The sequence below is a fragment of the Varanus komodoensis genome, unplaced genomic scaffold (genome assembly GCF_004798865.1).
Source record: "Varanus komodoensis strain SLA01 unplaced genomic scaffold, ASM479886v1 scaffold6_2, whole genome shotgun sequence".
In the NCBI taxonomy this organism is placed as follows: domain Eukaryota; kingdom Metazoa; phylum Chordata; class Lepidosauria; order Squamata; family Varanidae; genus Varanus; species Varanus komodoensis.
In genome coordinates this window covers 55,854-82,003 of record NW_025336346.1, presented here as the reverse complement: position 1 = coordinate 82,003, position 26,150 = coordinate 55,854, and the positions used below count along the sequence as shown (strand labels likewise).

Sequence of the window (26,150 nt, the reverse complement as noted above, 5' to 3'; positions counted from 1 at the left end):
TAACAGCTAAGAGAGCTTCAGCTACTGGGGAGCACAGAGGTGAATGAAAGAAGCTGTCATTCCTGTTTGCTCTTAAAATGCACAGGACTCTCCCTAGAAGCAATATTTGGAAAGTCCGGTTTCGATATTAAATCCCTTTGTCTGCATCCTGCATGGTCTCAAAAAGGAAACGTGTGCACAACGCGGCGCGTGTGTCCCCTGGAGATGTAAGAAACGCCGCCCGAGCCCCGACAGAGCCCACGCCAGCCCGCCCGTTTCTTCAGCCCAGGCGCTGCTACCGAGCCTCGTCCTGGCGAAGACCGCCCAGTTCCTTAAGCTCGACAGCTCCCTCTCTAAAGGCAAGAGGAGAGAGACGCCGCTACGGCGACGCGTCCGGGCGCAAAAGAGGCCCCACGCCCACCACGAGGCCAGCCCAGGCCGACATCGTCGCGGGCAGCGCCGCTGCCGCATGCACAAGAAAACAGCGCGCTCGGCTGCGCACAAGCCTCCCGCGGGCGGCAATTGCGGCCGCGCTCAGCAGGGGCGCCGCCGCCCGTCCCTCCCTTCGCTCCGCTCCGCTCCGCTCCCGCCCTCGCGTGCTGGGCGCGAGTTCCCGCCTCCTGCTCGCTCTGCGTGCGCGCATATGCCCAGCCTGTGCTCGGGAGGCGAGTCCCTGCCAAGGCGGGACGAAGGACGGTGGTTGCGAGCAGGTGGGCAAGCGAGGCTGGCTGGACGGAGTGAGCCTGCCGAGTTCGGAGACCACCTTGCAACGGAGCGACCCGAGCGACGCCGACTCGGTCTCCCTCCACCATGGGACTGCCTCTGCTGCTGGGGCTGCTGCTCTCCCGAGCCGGTAATGGGGAGGGGGCTCCGGTGTGCATGGCTGCCTGGCTGACCCCTCTTTCCTGGACGGGCTTTGCTTACACGACGGCGCTAACGGTTTTGCAACGGTATTGCGGGCGGCTCTCCGCTGTGAACGGAGTGAATTTGGCGCCCTTGGTGCCCGCCCCAAGTGCCGCCCTGTAACTGCCGCTTGGTGCGGCTCCCGGGAACATGTTGTGTGTCCGGCCGCGGCTTTTGGCTTTGCGAGCTGCGCGCTCCCCTAGCTGAACTAGGCAAAATGTCCTGTGAACTTAGGGATTTTTTTTTATTCTTATTTTTTGCGGGCCTTTGCTTTTCCCGACTGGAGCGTGGAAAGAGTCTGTAGTCCAGTCCACAGCCGTCCTTGTTTGCCTTTCCCCAAGGCAAGAGGGACTTTTTGGCTGCAAGCTTCTTCGCATCTTGCAAGGGGATGACTTTCACTGGGAGCATGCTTAGGATCGGGCTGCCAAGTCTTCCCCTATCTGTGGGGCGGTGATTGTAGGAGTCGTCCCTATCAATTTTCCAGAGTGCGCTTGGTGTCTCAGATCTGCAGGCGGCGACGCGAAAGACTGTCTGATCTTTTTCTCTTTTGCTAGTCACTTTGGGTGTGTTCCGGCCTGGTGGCTTTTTTGATGGGCGCTGTAGAGGAAGGGAAAGGGAAATACGGGACGCACAGAGAAATACGCGAGCGGACAGTGCACCCCCCCCCCCCCGGTGGCTTGTTAACGGAAGTGGAAAGTGGTTGCAACTCGAGGGCTGTTGTTACGTGTCGTCTCCATCTGTGGCGACCCTATGAAAAAAACTCCTCTAAAATGGACTGTTCATGACAGTTCCATTCTGGTCTTCCAAGTTCAAGGCTGTGGCTTCCCTTATGGGTTCTGCCCATCTCATTTTTGGTACCGAGGTTTAGGTCTAAAGAACTGGTATTAGCAGATTTCGGTTCCAAGTGGCAGGCAGTGATCTTCCAACAGCTAAACTTTCAGCAGGTGCTTGCTGAGTGATTTCCAGGCAAGCAAAAGACACTGATCCACACTCCAGTCAAAGAATTAGTCACTTGTATGTTGTAGATGTAGCTGCAACAGGCAATTTGCTTGTTTCATTAGTAAAATACTTCACAAGAGATGCTAAATTAAATTTTAGTGTCAAATATTCTTCACATGCGGCTTCTATGTTTTCATTTGTTTGTTTTACATCTGCTTGTAATCTGTCCACCATTGACAAACTGTGTATTTGATTTAAAATTGCTTCTTTCCTGTGATTTCACACATGAATGCAGTGCAAGCATCAGAGAGGTAGCTATCTCTATCTTGTTCTGTTTGTGAACTTCTCTAGGGAAATGTGATGGATATCAAGCGGCCCCTTGGTGTGATCTAACATAGGTGGTACTTAAATTGCTCATGCAAATCAGGAAGTGCAAGAGGACCATTTTAAAATTATATGCACATTGTATCTAATATGGCTTTTATAAACCAAGGAAATAGCAAAGATTCTATTATGAATATTATTATGAAATCTTATAACAATGCATTAATATTAAAATAATACACAATATTAATTGCTATTATTGCATTATTAATATAATATAATAAGATTATATACTAACAAAATGCTATCATAAAATGTTATAAAATTCTATTATGAATTATGGATGAAAATATAATAAAGGTGATTTTTGAGTTTTCTCTATGTGTATCACAAATATAAAACATAGATTGGCGAGAATAACTATTTTCAGCTGACTTTTATTTTTGTTTATTTATTATTATTTTTGCATTACCAACATTGACACATGCACAGATGGTATAAAAGGTCAAAGTACTTCAGCAAGTATAAAAACACCATCCTGTTTCCTATTGTGCATTAACATTCGGAAGTGACTCATTCCAGACTAAAGCTATAAGAACTTCCACTATATATGGAGTGGGCAGCGGGGAAGTATAATATGGATTTCTTTGGAGGGTATATTGAGCCTCAAATTTGAGGAAAGGAAAAATGCAAAGGTAAGGTTGCAACCCTATGCATACTTTCTTGGCACTGTGCCCCACAGAACACGTGGAAGCAGACTTCCCTGCCTCCTCCTCCTCACCACTGCAGCCCCTCCAGTCCCCTGAAAATGCTGCACCATGGACGGGGGATTGCTGCTGGGAGGGGCAGGCTGTGGTGCTGGGAAGTAAGGGGTAGACTCCCTGAAAATTGGGTGGAGGCATTGTTCATGATTTGGGGGGCAGGTTCCCCAACAGTATTAAATAGCATTGGATGTAAAGACCTTTCATGCCCACATTGGTATTATGCAGTAAGTCACTGGCCTGACCCTGTTATCCCTTCCTCCTCTGTTCTGCTTCTTACAAGTAAGGAGCAACAGGGTGGCATGTAACATTTTAATTTCCATGTGTTGTACTTACAGAGGGAGAGTGCTATTATCTTCAGAGAATCCCTAAAGTATTCCCATGCTGTTTTTCATGGTTGTAGTCCATGGTTCAAACGGCCTGTGTTTAAAAACCATTAAACACAGCCACCCTGGGGCTGTTATGCCATGTGGTAGGTTGTAAATAAATATATAGCTCAGTGGAATAGCTTGTGGCCATAACTGGTCAAGGTAAAAAATGTCTGTGACATGAGACATACAGAGGCAACAGATTAGCAGTTTTAAGCCATAAAACGTTAAGCTCAAACTGAGTGAATTCTGTCAGGCATATTTGGGGAAGCTATGGGTGATAGTTTATGCTGAGAGCCTCCCACACAGTTAATCCAAAATTAAAATACCCCTGTAGAAAGAAATTGCAGTCCATTTTCTGAACTGTGTTTAAATACGCTTTAACTGTGCAGTGCTGTACACCAGGAGTTACTCCATTCCTTGGCTATGCTGGTGCAACGTTTACCAAATCCTATACCTGCCCAACCCAGAAGGGGGAGCACAACTCTAAAATATGCACACCTGAGGCAAATTGGCAGATTCCTGCTCAGTATCCATTATGGCAAAAACAGCAGTGCTGGCAAGCAAAGACTGGAATGGCAACAACACCTCCATGCTGTTCAGACATAGAAGAACCAAATCTGTGCAGGCTGATGCAGAGGCACATGCCCCGAATGCAGGTGGAAGATGATGTTCGACACAGAGCCCCAGCCAACAGAGTCTTGCGGCACAGCCGGAATAGCATTCACACAGGCACAGAGAAACACCTCGGGCATCTCTTTCCTCCTCTTCCCGTTCCTTTCCCACACAGATGGCTGGAAAGGCTATCACAGCAGCCCCTCAAAAGAAGCAAGGCTGTGCATGGCTCAAGCAGCTGGAAGCCTTGCTAGGTGCTGCACATCATCATCCCTGTCCACCCTCGGACTGCGTTTTCGCTGGGAACATCCAAAACAGGAGTGGGCAGGAGGCAAAGCAGTGGCTGGAGCAGCAGCCCACCTCACAACCGCCACGCCAGCCACACGAACAGTGGCAGTGATACCCCTCCTGGAATGAGATGAGGGTGCTGACAGTTAAGTTAGTCCCTCTTCCCTGGGCAGCATGAGATTTGCAAAGGCACCATGTTAGGCTTCTGTTGGAGGGGTTTCAGTGGAGGTGCCTGGCATTATCATAAGACCCTTGGATTGTCCTGCAAGTCTTTACATTGGAGTGCTGACAGCTCCAAATGCAACATGCAGCTAATTCCACTGTCCCTTATGAAGTCTCCAAAAAGAGACTTTCTGTTCCCCGATTGCTTCCTCAACATGCAGAATCCTGAACTCCACTGTCCCTCTGTGGCCCTTCCAGGGAATGCTGTGTTTATTTCCAGTAGGCTTCTATTGCTTCTCCCCGCAAGTGCACCCGTACCTCATTTCCCTCAATTCCTCCCCCTTAGGCTGGACAGGCAGAATTGCTCCCCTTCCTGGGCTCAGCATGTTCTGGCTTAGCTAACTTGCCCAGCCCATCACTCGTGTTATCACTTGCTCCTCCTTTCTCTGGATCCAGGGGCATGCAAGGCTGTTTACCCTCATTCCAGGCTATGAGGGAAGGTGCAAGCAACTTGTTCCCACTATTACCTAAAGCAACGCAGGGAGAACAGCAACTTCCCTTTGCTTCTCTCAGAAGAGTAAGGGCTGGAAGTTTTCTGCAAGTTGGCCTTGGAAAGAAAGGATGCGATGTTTGCCAAATGTGGGAAGGTCCTGGCCACTGACAGGAAGGTGGCCCCCTTCAAAGACCTCACACATCTCTTAGCCATTCTGATACTGCCCATTGGGCTGGTGGTCTTCCCAATGAAAGGGTAGTATGGATGGACCTGGCCTTCTATCCAGGCTCTCATCCTCATAACATAGCCACAGCTGGGCAACAATAGAGGGCTGATCCATGTTGGCCTCCCATTACAGAGAGTGTGTGGGTGCGCTGGTCACATTCACCTTACCCACCCCCTTCCCACTTCAGTCCTGTCGGGCCACTGCACAGAGATTCCAAGAGGACAGTATAAAAGGAGATAAAGATTGTGAGGAGAGATCCTGGGGAGACTCTGAGGAGAGAGATTGCAAAGAAAGGTTCCGATGAAACTGAAGGGGCAGATGCAGAGGAAGGAAGAACAGTCCTGAGGAGGCTGAGGGGGAAAACGGGAAAGAGCAGTCTTCTGCCTTTCAATCAGTTATCTGTCAGCAACAGCCCAACAACCTGCTGCTGGTAGCAGAAGCCCAGTACAGCTGCTGCAATCTTAGGCTGCGTTGCTTCAGGCCAGCCTTAAAAAAAACCCTATATTTGTGGACCCTTTTTCTATTGGACTCCATTTTATGGTTTCAAGGCTTACTTTGCATCATTTATTCATCTGAATGTTTGTTTTGCTTCCTCCCTCTTTCCTGCTTTCCTGGTTAAAGAAATCATAGAACTTGCTTTTCATATCTAACTTGCACACTGTTTTTCTCCCTGTCCCCTTTCAGGGAACAGATGGGCTGGTGGACTGGAGGCACTACACACTAGTTTGGGGTCAACATCTTTTTCCCTCAACCACTGCTGTATGAACTCAGGTCTCATGGTTTCCATAAGAGGGTTGCTAGAAGGGAAATGTTACAACATTATATTTGATATTTCCGTTTCCCCTGTCCGCCCTGTCATCTATCAGCCACTCCCTAGCTTTTTATTTCCTCTTTAATATGTGATTGACGAGTGTTCAACCATATTCCATGCCTGTATTTTCTTTATTCAGCCTGTGCTTTGCTTGTGACTTTACTTGGACAATCCAGGATTTTTGGCTTTCGGGGGGTGGGGAGCAAGAATGGCGGTGGGTGCTGCTTGTCCCTGGAAGGGCGAGAGCAGCAATGGTGGAGCACTTTAGGTGTGCAGAGCATAAGACTAGAGGTGTGTAGCCCATGCGGTGTGCCTTTTGATCTGAGTTATGAGTTCCATGTCTGGGGTTTAGATACAAGTGCTTGTTTGGGCACTGGATTTCACCATAGCTGATACTCGGTTGTGATGTGAGCGGGGCAGCTGGCAGTACAGAGTCAGTGATTTGTGGTTTGTCTTCCTCCCTTTGTTGAATTCTGTTGTTGTTAGTCGCAAAGTCGTGTCCGACCCATCCCGACCCCATGGACAACATTCCTCCAGGCCTTCCTGTCTTCCACCATCCCCTGGAGTCCACCTAAGCTCACACCAACTGCCTCAGTGACTCCATCCAGCCACCTCATCCTCTGCCGTCCCTTTCTTCTTTTGCCATCTATTGTTCCCAGTTGAATTCTGTTGGAGAGAATTTCCTTGAACCAGCTCCATGGGTGTCACAGTCGAGGTCAGAAGGAGCATAGGTGTTACCCCTCCCAATCTCTGCTCTGTTTCAGATACTTATTTATTTCCGATATCGCCCAACAGCCAAAGCTCCCTGGGCAATTCACAACAGCTGATGGGAGATCATGCCGCTGGTGGAAAGGTTATTTCAAATGTGCTGCCCCCATGCAGCCAACAAGTTCTGTCTCTGTATCTTTTGTGGAGGTAGTGGATTTTGTGTTCCTCAGGAGAGCATCTGCCGTATTTTGCAGCATTGCAACCAAGTGTAAAGAATAAGGTTGCCCCCTTAGGATGTCTAAATGTTGGAGCAGCTCTTTCAGGTTTAAGGTTAGGTATGTTTTGGATTTGATGGTTTTTAACTAAGACACAATAAAGGCTGAGAATCAATATGCAAAGGAAAGCTCTAAATGTAAATCAAGAGCACAGTGAAAGAAGATGATAGGCAGGAATATGTACACCCAAGAATGGGGCCAAGGTTGTATGTGATAGAAATTCATGAGTTTTATCTCTGCAATGGCCATTTCCCAAGAACAAGTTAAGAATGATTGCCCTTCAAAGATGGTTCAATTTGTTCCCCTCCTCACTTTGCCTCACATTTAAATACAGAGACTGCTATAGTAACTTCAGGCTTTACCTAATATAAGTTCACGCTTTGGTGTCTATTGTCACGTTCCCAATATGATAGCAGAAATTCTGTCTGCTGTCCTCATCTCAGGCACAGCAGAAGGACATGACTTTGGAACAGACTGACAACACACAAATGGATTGAAGTCTCCTATTCCACACCACACTTCTGTCAAGGGCTAGATTTTTTAACAAGAAGTTGATTCCACCTGAATACAACAGCAATCAATCTCCCTCAATTAGAAGCTACTGCTTTAAAAAAAATGCTTCAGACACTCACTTATGACAGCAAAGTAGTTAAAAGTGCAAGCATTTTCCTCTGTTCCAAAAAGCATTTAATGCAAGGAGCGGTGAATGGTGATCTGACTTGCTAGCAATTATGACTGCAAGAATTAGATAAATGTAGAGTTATAAAACTCTCCTATAAACATTGTGATACTAAAATGAAATTCAATTTTATCACTCTGAACATATGAACAAAAGGATACATATAGTGTGTCTGTAAACCAATTCATATTAAATAGTTTTCAGAATGCTTTTGAACTGGTGAATGATGCTTCTAATTCATGTTAGTTGAGTGGCAATGACCTGGTTTGTACAGGACAAGTTATGGGTTCTTTCAACCATGATGAGCTGTTGCATATCCAACCTCCATTCAGGAGTTTCCATGTCATGCAAACTGACAAGTGTGGGCTGAGCAGCCTTCGCAGAACCCATGGTCTGTCCTAACCCACACTCATTGCATTTGCACAGAGTGACAACACCCAGAGATAAGATATGCAAAATGGTGGCTTCATACACCATAGCCTCACCTGTTGTGTGAACTGGCCCAATATCAAGGCACTGTCAGTATTCCAGATTAATTTATATGGCTCTTTCTAGATGAGTCTTTTACTGCGTCATTGCCCCATCCAGTTTACAAAATTTTGTGAGGAGTGTGTTCTAGATGCCTTCATCTTAACACTCATAACCCTCCCATGTTTTCCTACTGCTTCTGTCTTCCCTCTTACTACAGAAATTGCATTAAGGATAAACAGCTGGAATAGCTGTGCAATGCTTTTTTTCCTTAGCAGCAATGGGAGCCCTCTGTCTAGAAACGCCCTGAGAGTATGAGTTTGTGAGTGCTTCTTTGGAAGTCTGCATTGTGAGAAGAGGCAGTGCTTGCAGTACAAAAGTGTGAAATGCTAACACACTTCCTTTACTTGAACAGGAGGCTTCCTTGTTTCGTCCCTTGAACAGCCAAACAACTGCATAACAGCTGAAAATCTTTGTGTGGCTGACCCTGCCTGCAATGCCGCTTATCAGACCCTGCAAAACTGTTCTCCATCCCTTGCTAAGAGCAATTCCTTCCTTCTGCACCATGAGGCCAGAAACAGATGCCAAGAGGCAGAAACAATGATTAGAAACAGTTATTTTGGAGAATGCAAGTGCCACCGACGCAGCCGAAAGCAGAAGCGATGCCTACATATCTACTGGACTGTTCATTCCACTTTAGCACAAGGTGAGATTTGTCACTCTTGATGCCACCAAATCTGGTGGGGGGGGGCAGCAGGGGCTGCATGGAGCCTCTGGGCAGTATGGTAGCTGCCCCTGCTCTGAAGAAACACTGACTAGGTTCAGGCAACTTGACAACCCCCACCCAAGATTGGTATGGGTAGTTGCTCAGCTTTGTGCTGAGCAACCCTTGTGGTGGATGTGAAAGAACCAGCAGGGAAGGAAGGAAACAGGGCAGGAGGTGTCTCTTCCCATTGCCTGCCTCACTCCCCTCTTCCTTTCAAAGAGAAGCTATGTAGGGCAAGCTGCAGCAACGCCACTGCCTGCCTGTGCTGCCTTCCCATGCCCTAGTCAGGACTTGGCAACAGGTACATGCTGGAACAGTAGTGAGTAAGGTGGAGACACCGTCCTACCTTAAGGGGAAGGCCAGCAGTGTACTTCAACTCACCTGTGCCTCTTCTTCCCAGTGGGGAAATGGGGTGAGAGGCTTCCCCTCCTCTTGTCCACTCCATTTCCAAGGAGTCGCTATGCAGGGCGAGTGGTGCTGGTGCCTGCCCCAGTTGGGTGGTGGGAGGAGACATGCAGCAGGCATTGGGTTGGCCGCTGCCCTGCAGTAGACACCAGCTCCATGCCCAGGTCCTGAGGGGTGAGGCACCAGTGGAGGCCACACCATCTGAGGATGGGGGGCGGCAGGCACAGGACCGCTTCCTCTTGCCTCTCCAGTCATTCTTCTCAAGGGACACTGGTGGAAGAGAGGAAAGATGTCTGTCCTCCCACCCTGGTTGTTTTCCATCATGGTGAGGCTTGGTCAACTGGTAGCTGGAGAAGGTCCCTTAACTTTGAAATCCAATTTGTTGTCTCTGTGGAGTATTTATTGTATTTCTTCCTCTGCTTAAGTAGCAATCAAGAGGGAGAAGAAGCAGGCTACCGTTTTTCCTGTCTGTGTCTTGCACCTATGCACAGACATGTTTCAGTAACTCAGGCAGGCTCCAAGAAATGGCATTTGCATCTGTGCAGGCTGCTGGATAGAGCTGTGTGAGGGTTTCTATGCAAACTTGCATTGAGATGAGGAGCTTTGAAAGACACAGGCACTTTCACATGGTTGCCACCTGGCATCCATAATCCCAATGTTTTACTTGTCCCAACTTGTGTACAAAAATGTCTCTACAACCATGACAGTAAGAAATGTGCAGTTGTTTTTCAAAAAAGAAAAATCTGAAATCCTTAAGATTCCAGAGCCCATGCCAAATTCTATGCAATGCCACAAGCATGCAGCCAAAAAGAATGCTAAACAGACCTGCCCAGATGGAGTCATGAAGATTTTTAGCAGGTTTTGAAATGTCAGGAAATGGAGGTGCAGGCCTCTCGCCTAAACATCACACCCTCATATTCTGCGTTTACTGCACTGATCCATAGCTGCAGAAAAGTATGGAAAACCGAGATCTATATTTACATATGTAGACTGATATTATTTCAGATTGTGTGCTTATGACAGATAATAACCAAGATGCTGCACATAGTTTGATGTTAGAACAGTAGATTTAAGAACAATTATGTGTTCTTTGTGTGACAAATAGATTTAAGGAATTAGATCTGATAGACAGTGCCTGAAGAACTATGGACGGAGGTTCGCAACATTGTACAAGAGGTAGCAACTAAAGCCATCCCAAAGAAAAAGAAATGCAAGAAAGCAAAATGGCTGTCTGAGGAAGCTTTACAAATAGCTGAGGAAAGAAGGGAAGTGAAAGGCAAGGGAGAAAGAGAAAGATACACCCAACTGAATGCAGAATTCCAGAGAATAGCTAGAAGAGATAAGAATGCCTTCTTAAATGAACAGTGCAAAGAAATAGAAGCAAACAATAGAATAGGGAGGACCAGAGATCTCTTCAAGGAAATTGGAGATATGAAGGGAAAGTTTCATGCAAAGATGGGCATGATAAAGGACCAAAATGGCAGGGACCTAACAGAGGCAGAATAGGTTAAGAAGAGTTAGCAAGATTACACAGAAGAACTATACAAGAAAGAGCTTAACGTTCCTGATAACCATGATGGGGTGGTCACTGACTTCGAGCCAGGCATCCTGGAATGTGAAGTCAAATGGACCTTAGGAAGACTGAGCAACAACAAAGCTAGTGGAGGTGACAGTATTCCAGCTGAACTATTCAAAATCTTAAAAACCAATGCAGTAAAAGTGCTACATCCAATATGCCAGCAAATTTGGAAAACTCAACAGTGGCCACAGGATTGGAAAAGGTCAGTTTACATTCCAATCCCAAAGAAGGGTAATGCCAAAGAATGTTCAAACTACCGCACCATTGCACTCACTTCACATGCTAGCAAAGTGATGCTCAAAATCCCACAAGCTGGGCTCCAGCAGTATGTGGACCGAGAACTACCAGAAGTACAGGCAGGATTTTGTAGAGGGAGAGGAACTAGAGATCAAATTGCCAACATACGCTGGATCATAGAGAAAGCCAGGGAGTTCCAGAAAAACATCTACTTCTGCTTCATTGACTATGCTAAAGCCTTTGATTGTGTGGATCACAACAAATTGTGGCAAGTTCTTAAAGAGATGGGAGTACCAGACCATCCTATTTGTCTTTTGAAAAACCTATATGCGGGTCAAGAAGCAACAGTGAGAACTGGACACGGAAACACTGATTGGTTCAAAATTGAGAAAGGAGTTCGGCAAGGCTGTATACTGTCGCCCTGCCTATTTAACTTACATGCAGAGCACGTCATGAGAAAGGCGGGGCTAGATGAATTGCAAGTTGGAATTAAGATTGCTGGGAGAAATAACAACCTCAGATATGCAGATGATACCACTCTAATGGCAGAAAGTGAAGAACCTCTTGATGCGGGTGGAGGAGAAGAGTGCAAAAGTTGGCTTGAAACTCAACATTAAGAAAACTAAGATCATGGCATCCGGTCCTCTCACTTCCTGGCAAATAGATGGGGAAGAATGGAGGTAGTGACAGATTTTATTTTCCTGGGCTCCAAGATCACCGCAGACGGGGACTGCAGCCAAGAAATTAAAAGACGCTTGCTCCTGGGGAGGAAAGCTATGGCAAATCTGAACAGCATACTAAAAAGCAGAGACATCACCCTGTCAACAAAAGTGCATACAGTCAAGGCTATGGTTTTCTCATTTGCACTGTATGGCTGTGAAAGCTGGACCACAAGGAAGGCTGAGCGCCAAAGGATTGAGGCCTTTGAATTGTGGTGCTGGAGGAGACTCCTGCGAGTCCCCTTGGACCGCAAAGCGATCAAACTGGTCAGTCCTGGAGGAGATCAACCCTGACTGCTTTTTAGAAGGCCAGATCCTGAAGATGAAACTCAAATACTTTGGCCACCTAATCAGAAGGAAGGACTCCCTGGAGAAGAGCCTAATGCTGGGAACAATAGATGGCAAAAGAAGAAGGGGATGGCAGAGGATGAGGTGGCTAGATGGAGTCACTGAAGCAGTTGGTGTGAGCTTAAGTGGACTCCGGGGGATGGTGGAGGACAGGAAGGAATGTTGTCCATGAGGTCGCGATGGGTCGGACACGACTTCGCGACTAACAACAACAACATGTGGTCTTTGTAAATTATTATCTAAGCATCTCCTTTGTAGCTTCCAGCACCCCCTCCCTAAGATTGAAGAAGACGCTAAGAAGCTTAAGAAAGTCTTTTCAAAGTGGACAGCTATATTACTCCACTTTGCCAAAGTTTCCTGATTGCTTTGCAAACCAGCTAAGCTGTAGTAAAGTTTGCCATAGAAGTGTGCATTCTTGCAAACACTTCAATGACTGGGTTTGGATGACACAATAATGCAACCATGCTAAACCTTGGTGGTTTAATGTGTCATCAAAACCAGGCACTGCCCCTCAGGGTACTTTGTAAGCAACCCTGGGGTGGCTTCTTAAACCACGCCAGTTACCCATAGCTTGTAGGGTTTAAATAACTCATTGTAGCTTAACATGTAGTCTGAATCCAGGCAACATGCTATGCTATGGTCAAGCCAAAATGGAAAAGAGTTGCATGGCTGCCCTGGCCAAGGAGCTTTGAGTGATGACAGCTGACAAAGTGTGGTCATCATCCATTTGCTTTGGGCCTCTGCTGATACAGAAGTGAGAGCAGGATCACTTGAAAACAATCCTGCTCTCCCTCAACATCCCTTCCTGTTTCCTGCCCCGTGTGTCTTCTCCTTTCCAAGGTGGAGGTGTGCAGGACAAGCAACACGGGTGCCTGCCCACGCCACCCTTCCAGATCCAAGTCTTCCCAAATGTGAACTGTCAGCCATTTGCATCCTACTCCCTCTCCCCAGGATACTGCAGGAGAACAAAGGGGGTGAGGGAGAGAACTGTGCCTGTACTGAGCACTTCAGTACTCAAGTAAAATTCCCAGAGTGGGTAACATGTCATATCATTCCTCCCAGTATGAGCTGCAGAGCCCCACTTCTGGAAACCTACCTTTGAGCATACCATAGTTAAGGAAAGCTCAGTTAATGTTCATCTGAGGAGGGATCAGCTACAAGAAGAAAGAAGCTGTCCCTAAACCCCAGTCTGCCTTCTTTCAAGAAGTAGAGTTAGCAAGTGTAGGAAGAGATTTGAGGAGAAGGGAGCCAATGTCAGAGAAATCCTCTCACCATCAGCTGTACAGCACTGAATGAGATACTTTACTGGAATGAAAGAAAGCAGTTAAGGTCTTAAAGTTGACCTCTGACTTGAGCTCTTCAGAACACTTAGATACACACAGCAGACAATAATATATTATTTTATCTTGCACAGATGAGTTTTCTTTGGAGATGTCTCCCTATGAAGATGTAGAAAATGAAGAGTCTTTAACAGCAAAGTATGACAAGCTGGCAACCCAAATCTCAGGTAGAGTTAATGCCGGGGGTGAGGAATGTGTGGCCCTTAGATGTTAGAGTACAGCTCTCAACAGATTTACCCAGCATTCTCAATGGTAAGGGATTATGGGAGATACAGTCTAACATTTGGAGGGCCACATGTTTCCCATCCCTGGTGATACCAAGTTACTGTATATTTGGTGTCTTCCCTTTTCTTTAGGACTTGCCTTTTAGGAGGAATTTTAGTGGTGAGAATATGTTTATTGTAATTAAATGTCTGAGTAGCCTAAACCACACTAATGCTAGAAGGTGAGAAACAAATGTGTGGTATCCCAGAAGGAATGTCTGTGTCAGCATGAGAGGGGGCAGAACAATGCAGTGATCTCCACTGCTCATGCAGAAGGTGAAGGGACCAGATTACTGAATCGAAGGGGCCAACAGAAGGCTCAGTGGCAGCATAGACCTAAGACTTCTTTGCTGCCATCACCACCTCCTAAGATTGCAAATGGATTGTTACTTGTGTTCATTTGTATTTGTTTCACGCTTTCCGCCATTTGTGCTCTAATCGTTGGCACAACCATGTCATTGCCTTCAGCTCTCTGGAATGCCAAGGAACTGATGCAATTCTGTGACTAGATCAGGGATGTCTGGGAACAATCCTATTGGTAGCTCCTTGTTCCCAGTAATGACCAGGACTTTAGCAGACCACCAAGTAATGTGAAAATGATAGATCAAATGGAGTAGTAGGCTACTATCTAGCACAAAGCTAACCCATTTTTAGTGAAAATCTGGCAGCTTTTAGTTACTAGGATCCAATATATGTTCTTACTTTAGCACTAAAATTAAAGCAAGATAGTAGTTACAAAAGTGCGTTGTGAGGCAATGTAGAGATTGTACCCATTATTTCATGCTTACTGTCAGCACTTAGCTTATTGTCAGTGCTGCTAAGAATTAAGAAATACCTTGCCAAACTTGCTTTTTCCAAATACTCTCCCCCCCCCCCGAAAAAAAAGCCAGTTTGGGGGGAAATTATTTCAAATATTCCCTACTATTCTGTTTTTCTTGCTTTTGTTATTTATTAGCTAGCACTATCAGTGCGCTTAGTGTTTTACAGAGTACAAGGAGAAGCCTCTGTCACAAAGAGCTCTGTCCATCTAAAGTTGGATACAAAATAAAGGACAAAGGAAGGGAAAGGAAATGTGAGGGAGGATGAATCTCTGAGTTGTGAAGTGATGCTAGAGATGGCTTGATCTGAGCATAAAAATGTTCTAATAATAATAATAATAGTATGATCCTCCCTTGGAAAACCGTCTCTGGAACTATCTATGTTCTCCTTGTGTTTCTGTGGCTTTGTAGGCGCGCATATGGCTGGAGACAGCGCAAATCCCTGCCTGCAGGCCACAAACATTTGCCACTTGGACCACAGGTGCCTGCGCCTGCGCTCACGCTATGCCAAGATCTGCAGCGCAGGCCACCCCTGCGATCAGCGCAAGTGTCACCAAGGACTGAGGCTCTTTTTTGAGAGGGTCGATTTGGATTTCACCAAGAGGCTTCTTTTCTGCCCTTGTCAAGATGAGGTTTGTGGCGAGCGGCGCTGGAACACCATTGTCCCAGAGTGCTCTTTCCAGAGCGGCAGCAAACCAAACTGCCTCGTCCTGTTGGACGCGTGCCTGAAGGACAATATCTGCAAGTAGGTCTGGCACCGAGGGCCTGGGGATGACTGGTACCGTGAATTTCATGGCCCCTGGGCAGCTGGAGCCTTTTATGTACTTGATGAAGTGAGGGAAGGCGTAAATAAAGCATAACGCTGTGTGGAGGAGTGACTAACCATGTATGTGTGCTGGGCTACACGTCACCTAAATCAGACGTTGTCAACTCCCGCCTGCTTGGGAGCTACTTTATCCTCCGGTTTTCTGTGAGCGGGGATGGTCAGCTCCATAATGAAGTTGGGCACTGCCCAGCAAGAAGGGCTTTGCAGTGACGGAGTGCATGCACTCAGCATGTATATTTGCATGTGTGGTTTTGGTAGGATCACAAGGGCCACAGTTGCCCATTCCCAACATGAATACAATTCTATGATCTTTTCTTTGGCTCTGTGTAAAGAGTGGCTTTGGCTTAGCCTAGTAAATACAGGCAAATGAGTAAAACATATTCTGGAATGAGAAAAGGAGGCCCACATTCTGATAGCAGTTGTCTTCCACCAGATCCCAGCTGGCTGACTTCCAAGAACAGTGCAAGCCTTCAGGAGCGTCCACAGATGGCTGCTCCCAGCACAATCATGCTGCATGCCTGGAGGCTTACATGGGGATGGTTGGTATGTGTTGGACCCGAAGGAACACCCTGGGAGGTTTGATGTGGGTATACCATTAGCCCTGTCTATGGTGGGTAGAGGAAAAGCTGTTAGTCCTTTTAAATAAGCTGTATGGAATAAAGAAAGATAAGGGGGTGTGAGCTACTCTGATTGCAACCTTCAGACATATTGTAAGAAACTTCTTACGGACCAAGTCCCCTTCTAAAGACTTGGTCCATTTACTTCAGGGGTAGGTGATGCCTGGAGGCCAGTCCCCCCCCCCCCCAAAAAAAAATCTGGAACTCACCAGGTGCCGCACTTCTGCCTCCAGAATTTGGCAGTGCAGGAGACAAGCATGCTGCCTCAAGGAAAAATGGGCCCTTCTTGGCTGTCCCATCTCTGATTTCAGTGAGGAATTCAGTGGAGGTGGAAAGGGGTCACAAAAAAGCCCAGGGGACTGCACATGTGCCATAGGCAACATGGTGTTTACCCCGATCTGTGTCCAAGTGTGTAGCAGATTAATATTGTTGCTTTTGTTCTGGTGTTGCAATAGCAGTGTTAGCATTAGTTCCCTGTTTTGGATAATTATTCACCATGATTACCTGCATGTCTCGAGGCAGTGTATCTTTGATTATCAGGTGCCAGGGACCAAAGCAGGATCACTGCCATCACTGGATTATGAGCATCTGGCTAGGTCTAGTGAGAGGATGCTGGCTAAAGGCAACTTTTAGGTACATGAATTAGTTTTCCCTACTGCCTAGATAATGCTGGGAACAATAGATGGCAAAAGAAGAAGGGGACGGCAGAGGATGAGGTGGCTGGATGGCGCCACTGAAGCAGTTGGTGTGGGCTTGGGTGGACTCTGGGGGATGGTGGAGGACAGGAGGGCCTGGAGGAATGTTGTTCATGGGGTCGCAATGGGTCGGACACGACTTCGCGACTAACAGCAACAACAACTGCCTAGATACAGGATTCCCCATGCAGGGGTTACTATTGGCTATACTACCACCATCACACTATCTGGACTGAAATTTATCTGAGGAAAAGGTTACTAAAGACAGCTAAAGGAAAAGCACAAAATTGCTGGTGTTTGTTTCAAAGTAAGTTCACCTATTTTCATAGGCTTACCCCAAACTACTGTGAATAGGATTGTAGCCTTAATTTTGAATGTGTAGAATTTTGCTTCCTTACCAGTTGGTATTACAAACCTAAGTTGTGCCTGGACCTACATTATGTCTGAGGAGAATTCATAAGTGGAATTGTCTGAACATACTGATAAGCTTAGGCACTTTTCTTCCCAGGAATATTCAAGAAGCTTTCAGAGCAAAGCATTTAGTTGCACACTGTCTGCTTATGCATAGAATGAGCTGCATTCTTGAGGCCTGACAAAAGACTTTGCAGAGGCATAGGGATGGAGTTTGGACTGATAGCACAATGTGATGAATGCAGTTATACTTAGATTCTGCACATTCATTCTGTGCAAAACTACTTGTGAACAAATAAATAACTAATTATATTTATTTAAAATTAAGCATGTGTATGCAACTTATACTGCTTCTGGTACTCAGGTTTTCAAATCATTATGAATATTTTAACATGTGATTCACTGAAAAAGAATTCAAGGAAGGCTTTTCATGGTGTTCTTGATTAAACATGAGAAATAGAAGCATACACTTTGCTAAGTTTTAAAAGAAGATTGAGATTGCCAGGATGCCATCTCGCGGATTCAGGCATTGTTCTGTCTCTAGTCAGCATGGATTTGTCAGAACTCTGTGTACACACATTCCTGACTTTGCCTTCTTGGAACTCGACACAGGTACCCCCATGACGCCCAATTACGTCAGTAATTCCAGTGCTGAGGTCACGCTGTGGTGCACCTGCAAGAACAGCGGCAACCGGGAAGAGGACTGTGAACGAATCCTCAGCGCCTTTGCCAGCAACAGATGCCTCAGTGAGTGCAGAGGGCCCCCTCGGTCCATCTGTCATTGTGCCTGGGCTGATGGGAATTGCAGTTCAAAGCCTTTAGAGGGTTGGCGAAAGCAGATCTAGCCCTTTCTTCTCCCTCGGCCATAACGCTAGAACTTTGTTGTTTCGTGAAACTGATTGGTGTTACTGTCAACACAGACAGCAGGAAGACTTTCTCTGCACCATGTGTAACTATCTTATAAAATACATTGCTGGACCTTTTTTTGGTTTTTTGCTTCACTAACTGCATCTACTAAACTTTATGTGCTACATCTTTTCTCCAGGAAGGTCAGCACAGCTTCTGATTATGGGTTTTTCAGAGTAACAGAGAAACTTGTAGAGGGCAAATCTGTCATGGAATCTACAGGTTTACAAGTCTGTTTACCAAACGTTAGAGGAACAAACAAAAGAAGCATTTAGCCGTTGCCTTCTTGCCCTGCTTTTATGTGTTCCAGAGACATGTAGCTGGCCTCTTTAAGAAACATAATGCTGTACTAGGTGGACCTTTTATTAGGCAACATTGGGTTGTTCATTATGTTTTTATGTTATTAATTTATGTCTTCAGCATTCATAGCTTTAATTGTTCTAACTGGTCCAACACAGTAGAGCTTCTCTACTGTTTCTAGGTGACATCAAATCAAGAACCAAACTTCCTGATTTAAATGTTCAGTATTTCACCTTTTCATTTCCTCAGTTTTATTTATGGAGAAGTTTTTCATGCCTCTGCAGTTAAGATTTAATTACTGCTATGACTAAACATGCTTCTTCTCTTTGGAAAGGAGAGTGTATAGTCTGAGATTAGGTAACCAAACAGTCTCTTCCCTTGCGGCTTTCCTTGGCCTTGCACACTTTTTGCCAGCCTCTGTTGCACATTCTGCCACTGCATGGGAAAAAATCCTGCTTGAGTAAATCCTGACGTCCAAAACATGAACTGAAATAGGATGCTACTACCTTGTTTCTCTCCAGTGAATTAATTGCCAATATGTTCCAGCAACAGAGCACTTCACAAAGATCAAACACACTGTAGATGTTTGCACAGCCATAGCAGGGCGGAAAAGGTTTGCTGGTCTCTTGTCAGAGCATTGTCAAGGACTGGTGCTGGAATGGCTTAAATTTATTTATCTAGTCAAGCACAGTTGCAGCCCAGAGCACTCTCTCCATGGCCCATGCCTGCTTGTGCAGGCTCAAATCCTGACACAGTCTCTTCTCTGCATTGCAGAAAGTGCAATCCAGTCACAGATGAGCCTACAGCAGATGCCTACAGAGGGTCGGGAGCAACTGCGGTACTCTTCTTCTGTGAACATCCAAGGAGATGGCACCAGCACAGTTCTCACTGCAAAAGTGTATTGGGTATGAACAGCCCTGCCAGTTCAGGGCCTAGGCAGAAGGAGGTTGTCGTTTAAAATATGGTTTGCATAACAAGGTTGTCAGCTAAGTCTCTAGTATTGTGAGAAAAGGTTGGGCAAGGAGTCTGTCACCTTTGAACCCCCTCCTTTGAGGAGGAGGGGCTGAGCTGGGGTAGGTATTAAAATTAGGTTTATCTGATAATTAAGTAACCTCCCCCCCCTCTGTGTGTGTGTCTAGGAACCTGAAGAGAAGATACAGCCAGAAGTTCCTGTACATAATCAAAAATCGTTCTCAAATTCTGTATATACTGGAGCTCAGCTTTCCTCGCTTTTGACCTTGACGCTGCTCCTTCTATTACTCAGTCCACCGTAGCCTAATGTGACTGGCATTGCTCATGCATGTGACTGTCATGCATTTCCAGGAGAAAGGAAACTGGATTTTTTCATGCTAAAGAGGACACACCGATCACTGCAAGCCTCTTCACAACCTGCACCCTTCTGCCAAGAACTCTTGACTGTTTCACACACTTTTCTATGCAATGTAGCCCTGGGGACTGGTTCTCTTTCCAGTGCCCCCAAAGGGGAAAAAGCAGGCAGATGTGAGATTTTAGGGAACTGTTTTAAAAAACTGAAATCAAAGCAATCAGGTAGAGGAGTCTGATGCATCTCTGATCTAGCAAGTGAAATGCTTTTTTGGCTTCGGGTTGCCACAAAATCTGGATGATATACTTTCCAGTGGTCCCTGCTGTATATTTGTCCAGTTCTTTAACACACAAAACAAAACTGAAGTTAAGGACCATGGTAACTGAACTGTAGCCTCTGTGCTTGGTCTCTTTCTGTCCCACATTTCTGCATCTGTTACTGCTCCTCAGAAATGTAAAGCACTTGAGCTAGATGCTTCTGTGACATAAATCTTCCTTGTTCAGTATTGTATGACCCTTCTAGGCCTTCAGAAGAATCAGCCTGCAGGCTTGCTGGGCACTACAAATGCCTGGGCCACTGACCTTGTATGCCCCAAGTCACAGCACAACGACCTCTGTATGGAATAATCTAGTGTCCTTTCACATGTCTCTGTACATTCTGTGGTGTCGATGAGCTAATAACTCTGGATGTAAAGGTTTGTGTGGTAACTGAGGTACAGGCAGAGATGTGAAGACCTAGGGGGAAATTAAGGCTTGCGGGGGAAATTCTGAAGGGGAAAAATGTTTCCAAATTCTCCAAAAATCCTTCGGGAAATGTTTTTCCTGAATTTTTCTGGTTCATCTCTCCCCTTTGGTCTGTGGGTTCCCTCCCTTCCTCCACCCACCCACCCACCCACACAGACACATTTACATCTCTAGGTATGGAAGAGCAATTCAAACCCGCTACATGTCACACCTACCTTGTTGGCTGGCTTTGGAAGGGATAGAACACTAATCCCAATAACTTTCCTGTGAAAGAGCCACCAAACACCCTGTTTCTTCCCCATTCTCCCTCAGAGATGCAGTGCGGTGGTTGCCAGAGTTGACTGTCATGTATTCATGATCCAGGGCTCTATCACATTCAGTAGTGACAGTAATCCCTTTATGAAATCTAGCATGCTTTGCATTTTTTTCATCTAGGAATAGGTGTCCTTTTACTCCTGCTCAGTGAAGGGGAGCTTCATACCACCAACTGGCACACTGGTCTCATTTCTATGTGGGTTTACTGTAGCCTTGGTATCAGCCAGGAAGATACAGTTTGTGGAGACCTGCCAATCCATTCTGTTTATTATTATTCCACCTCCTTAATGAAGGCAATTATAAAGTAATTTACTTCCAACCTTTAAATGTCTGTAGTTGTTGTGACTATATGAGTAAGTGTGGAAGCATGGCTTCTTAAAAAACAGAAGACAAGGAATATTAAAAGCATTTCAAATATTAAAGGAATTTTTTACAGTTGAACTTGGCAATACAATACCAGCACAGGTTATGTATTAGCTCCTGGCATTTAAAGTGTTGTGGGAATCCAGACTTTTTTGAAGAGGCCTAAAATCTAGTAGCGTAAATACTTTTCTTAACGAGAAATGTTACCCCCAGTAGGGTAGGCAAGTCCAGAATGGAAAAACTATGAAAAGTCCTAAACTTAAATTCTGTCACTATGTAGATTGTCAAAACATTTTTTGCTTACTTTCTTCACTCTTGATTTTCATCATGGCTCAGTTTTCAAATCAGGCCTTTTATATACCCTTTTTATGCAACCACTGCACTCAAAGTAGATTCACAGCAGATATATAAAACAACACAGCAACTAAATCAGATTACAAAATTAAAATTCAACAGTTGTAATGAATGCACATAGACAGTTACTAAGATTTCAAGGGCATCCTCGGTTTCATGGCAGGGGCAGCACCCATGTATGGAAGGGGAGGCCTTATAGTTTGTTCCCTCTGCCCTTCCCCAGTTCGGCTAGATAGGAGTCTCCTTAAATCCACGCACACTTCTGCACCCGCATCTATGCCTATCTGTCTCACCTCAATACAAATGACTTGTGTTGCTGTAGCACAGGTTCCTTGCACAAAGCTGGAGAGGGGACATTGGATGCAGCTAGAGAGACATGCACACGTTACTCCAGTGGCCTCTTGCATTGCATGTTTACCTACGCAGGTAGGGAAAAACGGTTTTCCTTGCATGTGCAGCAGGCTGGAGCTAGTCCCAAACTGTCTCTGTTCCTAGCCTATTCCACTGGGGGTTGCCTTTCTGATAGCTGGGATCTTCTGTACCTGAAGTGTTGAGTCTCTGTTGATGTTTCAGTGTTTGTGGCACTATTTTATAGTACTTACATGGTTATTACTGTTGTATTTCATCTATATTGAGTACGTCAGCAACTCCCACACCTCTATTCAAAAGGGAAAGTGCAAACCAAATAGAAATCCTTAAAATGTTATCAAGTGTCTTCGATGCACAATCTAAGTCTCTTAGCAAACAGAGGAAGTGGGAACATTCCGAGCGGCTGTAATGTAAATTCCAGTATCTTACCAATGTGATTCAGCCCATAATATCCAAAATAAAGTTTATGTTATAACTCTGGGAGTCTCTTTTCTTTGCATTCAGCAAGAGGTGCACTGACTTTCAAATTCCACCCAGTGATTATGACAATGTGAGAATGGAACAAAGGGAGAAAGATTGGTCTTGCTCTCTCCTGGCAGCCTACTTTACTAGAATTCAGTTGTGCTTGAACAGTCCTTCACCTGCGCTGATTGCTGTGACTGCACTGCTGAGGGATCAGACAGTAACTTGCCGTAGTCCATGTAGTAAATGGAATGCTGTTCTTGCAATGCAAGAATTAGCATTAGGCTAAAGTGGAACTACATATTCTAGGCTTTGTTACGCCAATATTTCTGCAAAATAGAATCATTGCCTTGAAGGCACATAGTACAGTATCTGCTGTGTTTACAATGCAGACAAGCGTCACAACTGCAGTTGCAAGAAAAGTAGTAGTTTTTTTTCTTAACTGATGATAGCATGCAGACTTTGATGGTGCGCAGCAACAGAAGTTTTAAAAGGACTTGTGCAATAATTCAGATTCTCCGCAGTGAATTCCATGGTTCATGTGCCATGTGAAGAAGTACTTCCACCAATCAGCTTCATGGGATGACCTCAAGTACTGTTGTTATGGAAGAGGGAGAAAAACACCCGTCTCAACTTTCTCAATACCTTGCATAATTTCAAATACTTCTATCAGGCCTCCCCTTACCCTTTTTCTAAGCTAAAAAAAATCCCAGCTGATGTAATTATTCCCCACTGAGGAGTTGCTCCAACCCTTTCATCATTTCAGTGCCATTGTCTGCAATTTCCAAACTCAGCAATGTCCTTTTTCGGGTGCAGCAACCTGAACTGTATACAATATTCTAAGTGCAGTCACCCCAAAGATTTGTACAAGGGGAGTATGATCTCAGCAGTTTTATTTTCTATTCCATTCCTAATTATGCCTAATGGCATTTGCCTTTTTCACAGCAGCTGCATGCTAGGTTGAGATTTTCATTGAGCCGGCCATTGCATCCGCAGGATCCTTTTCTTGACCAATCACTGTTAGCTCAGGACCCATCAACCTATACTTGAAATTGGGATCTTTTTGCCCCAACACGCGTTACTTTACACTGAACTGCATCTGCATTTGGTGCTCATTCTCCCATCTTGGAGAATTCCCTTTGGAAGCTCCTCACAGTCCCTTCTGGTTTTAACAGTTCCAAATATTTTGGTGTCATCAGCAAACTTAGCCAGTTCACTGCTCACTTCTAATTCCAGATCATTTCTGAATAGATTGAAAAACTGTGGCTCTAGTACCAGTGCCCTGTAGGACACCACTGGCAACATCCCTTCATTAGGGGAAATTGGCATATTTATTCCCACTCTCTTCTGTTCTTTAAGCATTTGCTGATCTTTAAGAGGATGCGCACACACACATTCTGTGACTGCTATGCTGGCTCAGGAGCCTTTAGTGGGGGACTTTGTCAAAAGCCTTTTGTAAATCCAAGTAAATGGTGCCTACTAGATTGCCCCGTCCATATTCTTATTGATGTGTTCATAGAAATCATAGGTGAGTGAGACAAGATTTACCTTTGCAAAAGCCGTGAGGATCCTTTTCCAGCAGGGTTTGTCACTCTCTGCATTACTATGGACTTTCAACTAACTTATCCAGAACAGACGTTAAGCTAATGGACCTGTAACTTCCCAGATCCACCCTGGATCCCATTTTAAAAATTGGTGTTAGATTGGCCATTCTCCAGTCTGTTCTGAAGGACATATTAGATATTGTGGTAATAACATTTCATATTCAATTTCATATTTGAGTTTTTAAAGAATTCTGTGAGAGATACTATCTGGGCCCAGTGATCTGTTAACTTTTAGTTAGTGAAGTTGAGAATTTCATCATTTGTCACTACTATTTCCAAATACCCTTCCTGAATACACAAACCTCATGGATGAGTGGGAACTAGAATCCAGCGCTCCCAAGTCCCGATCTAATGCTCTAACCTCTACACCACACTGGCTTATGTGCATTCTATGCCCTGAACAAGGTGGTCTCCACTACCACTGCATCTCATGGCCCGATCTTTATCAGCTGCACATGAAGCTACATCTGAAAAGTATTTGGGAAATGCAATTGGTCAGAATCCAATAATGAGATTGCTTACTGAAACCCACTGGACTCAGCCTATTTTACTGATGGTAAAAGATGTTCATTTCCAGTTTCTTTGGAGATGCAACTGGATGAGTTAGTTTTATCTTACAAAGCCCTAAACAGCCATGGACCAAGAGCTCTGGAAGGCCATCTTCTTTCTTATAAACTTGCATGTTCTTTAAGGACAATACTAGAGTCTCTGCTTTTACTTTTGTCTGAGGTTAAGGGTTTACCAAGCACCAACTCAGTTATCAAATGTGAGAGAGGGAATAAAGAAGAGGGGGGTTACTAAAGGAGAGGGAACTACAAGCCCAAACTTTTTTTTCCACAATGCCTAATTTATTTCCCTTACTTCTGTATGAGTCAGTGGAGCTGTTAAGCTAACCAGAATGAATTATACATAGCTTTCAGTGTCTTTGTTTTTATTCTTAAACATACATACTCATTATGTTAGGATAGATCAAAGCAACTGTTTAGGGCTTTGGGTACATCAGGACATTTGAGAAACTAACTGGAGCACCAACACAAAATGGCTGTTCTGAGAGTCATGGTAAAGGACAAGTGACTTGGCAAAAGACTCAATCCAACATGAAGGTGGGGTCTGAACTCCACAACATCAAACTGTAAACATTTACTCTGAAGCCACAGTTTTCCACACCAGCAGAAACCTTTTTCTCAACAATCCCAGTCAAGGGTTAGAAAACAGGGATGGGTTGCAGTGGGGGAGCAGGGCACCTTGGTGAGCACCGACACGTGTGTCTGGGGGCACATTGGTGCCCATGAACACTATGTTGCCTAAGCATACCTTAAAAGCTGACGAAAATACATTGGTACTTATTCCTATTTCAAAACTTTTTCCATGCAGACGGAATGCAAGCATGGAAGTTTCTCCTTATAGACACCCACTTAATTCATACCAAAACCAAACACTCAACTTGCAACATTGCTGGTCAAATTGCTGAGGGCGTATTTTAGCTTTCCCAGAGGACAACCGGAAGCCTAGCAAAAGTCTGTAAAACCAGTTTGGCAGAAAGTGGAGATGGTACACCCAAAATGAATGTGTGCAGTAGAGGTCAGTGACAAAACGGTCTGGCTGCCAAGTTGGAAAAGCCATTGTCTGTTGCACTTCACATATTACTCTATGCAAACAAGATGCTTTACAGGTGTATTTTAAACACTCGTATTTCAAAAACACTCCAAAACAAGTATTTGACTGCTTCCTTGATGGTAATTTATTACTATTAAATAATAATTTATCACTATTAAATAATTGATTAAGAATGGCTGCCGAAGGTTTTACTCAAAAGTTGGGATATTAATATGTGCATGAGCATATTTACAAAACCTAATACAAACCTATTTGCGAATACAGGTTTCCTAATGCAAGATCACTCACCCACGAGCCACTTTAGGCACACGATGGCTTGCTGGTGAGCAATGTGTAACTTCACCATCCATGTCCGGGAATACTTTGAAGGTCAGAAGCAAAAACTTTATCTTCGAGTACCTTGATTCACAAAAGAGAAGTCTGTCAGTGACAAGCAGGTCATAGGGTCTAAACCTCTTCCGGAAGCTTTAAACAAATATATTATCCCACTTTGTTTTCTTAATGCTCCTTTTAAAAGTATGCTTTATCAATAACAGCCAGAGATGAGACTTTGGACTGAGTAGGTGACCTCTTAATCTATAAGCAATTATAGAGTGACTTGCTGACTTCCCAAAGCAGTTTTATTATGAAATGTGAAAGCCCTCAATAATTTAAACCCACCTACTCTGCAGCAGTTTTCTTACAATGCAAACCTATAAATCTCTACTCAGAAGTAAGTCCAAATTGCAAACTTAAGGGAATAGAGCTAGTATTTTATGCATATGAACCCA

At 44.9% G+C, this 26,150-nt stretch overlaps 1 protein-coding gene across 1 annotated transcript; it reads left to right on the top strand.

Annotated features, from left to right (window-relative positions):
- Positions 1 to 655: 655 nt before the first annotated feature.
- On the top strand, positions 656 to 22,175 carry LOC123034301 (GDNF family receptor alpha-4-like). The gene is made up of 8 exons (XM_044451550.1): positions 656 to 832; positions 8,415 to 8,705; positions 13,468 to 13,560; positions 14,886 to 15,219; positions 15,734 to 15,843; positions 17,636 to 17,770; positions 19,004 to 19,134; positions 19,369 to 22,175. The coding sequence occupies exons 1-8, from the start codon at positions 790 to 792 to the stop codon at positions 19,501 to 19,503; spliced, it is 1,272 nt and encodes a 423-aa protein (XP_044307485.1). The 5' UTR covers positions 656 to 789; the 3' UTR covers positions 19,504 to 22,175.
- The last annotated feature ends 3,975 nt before the right edge of the window (positions 22,176 to 26,150 follow it).

What these genes read in the sequence shown, in the direction of transcription:
- LOC123034301 (XM_044451550.1), top strand. Translation starts at nt 790, where the DNA reads ATGGGACTGCCTCTGCTGCTGGGGCTGCTGCTCTCCCGAGCCG. An exon ending in TGCCAGCAACAGATGCCTCA is followed by an intron (nt 17,771 to 19,003) that starts GTGAGTGCAGAG and finishes TCTGCATTGCAG; the next exon opens with AAAGTGCAATCCAGTCACAG. An exon ending in TCACTGCAAAAGTGTATTGG is followed by an intron (nt 19,135 to 19,368) that starts GTATGAACAGCC and finishes GTGTGTGTCTAG; the next exon opens with GAACCTGAAGAGAAGATACA.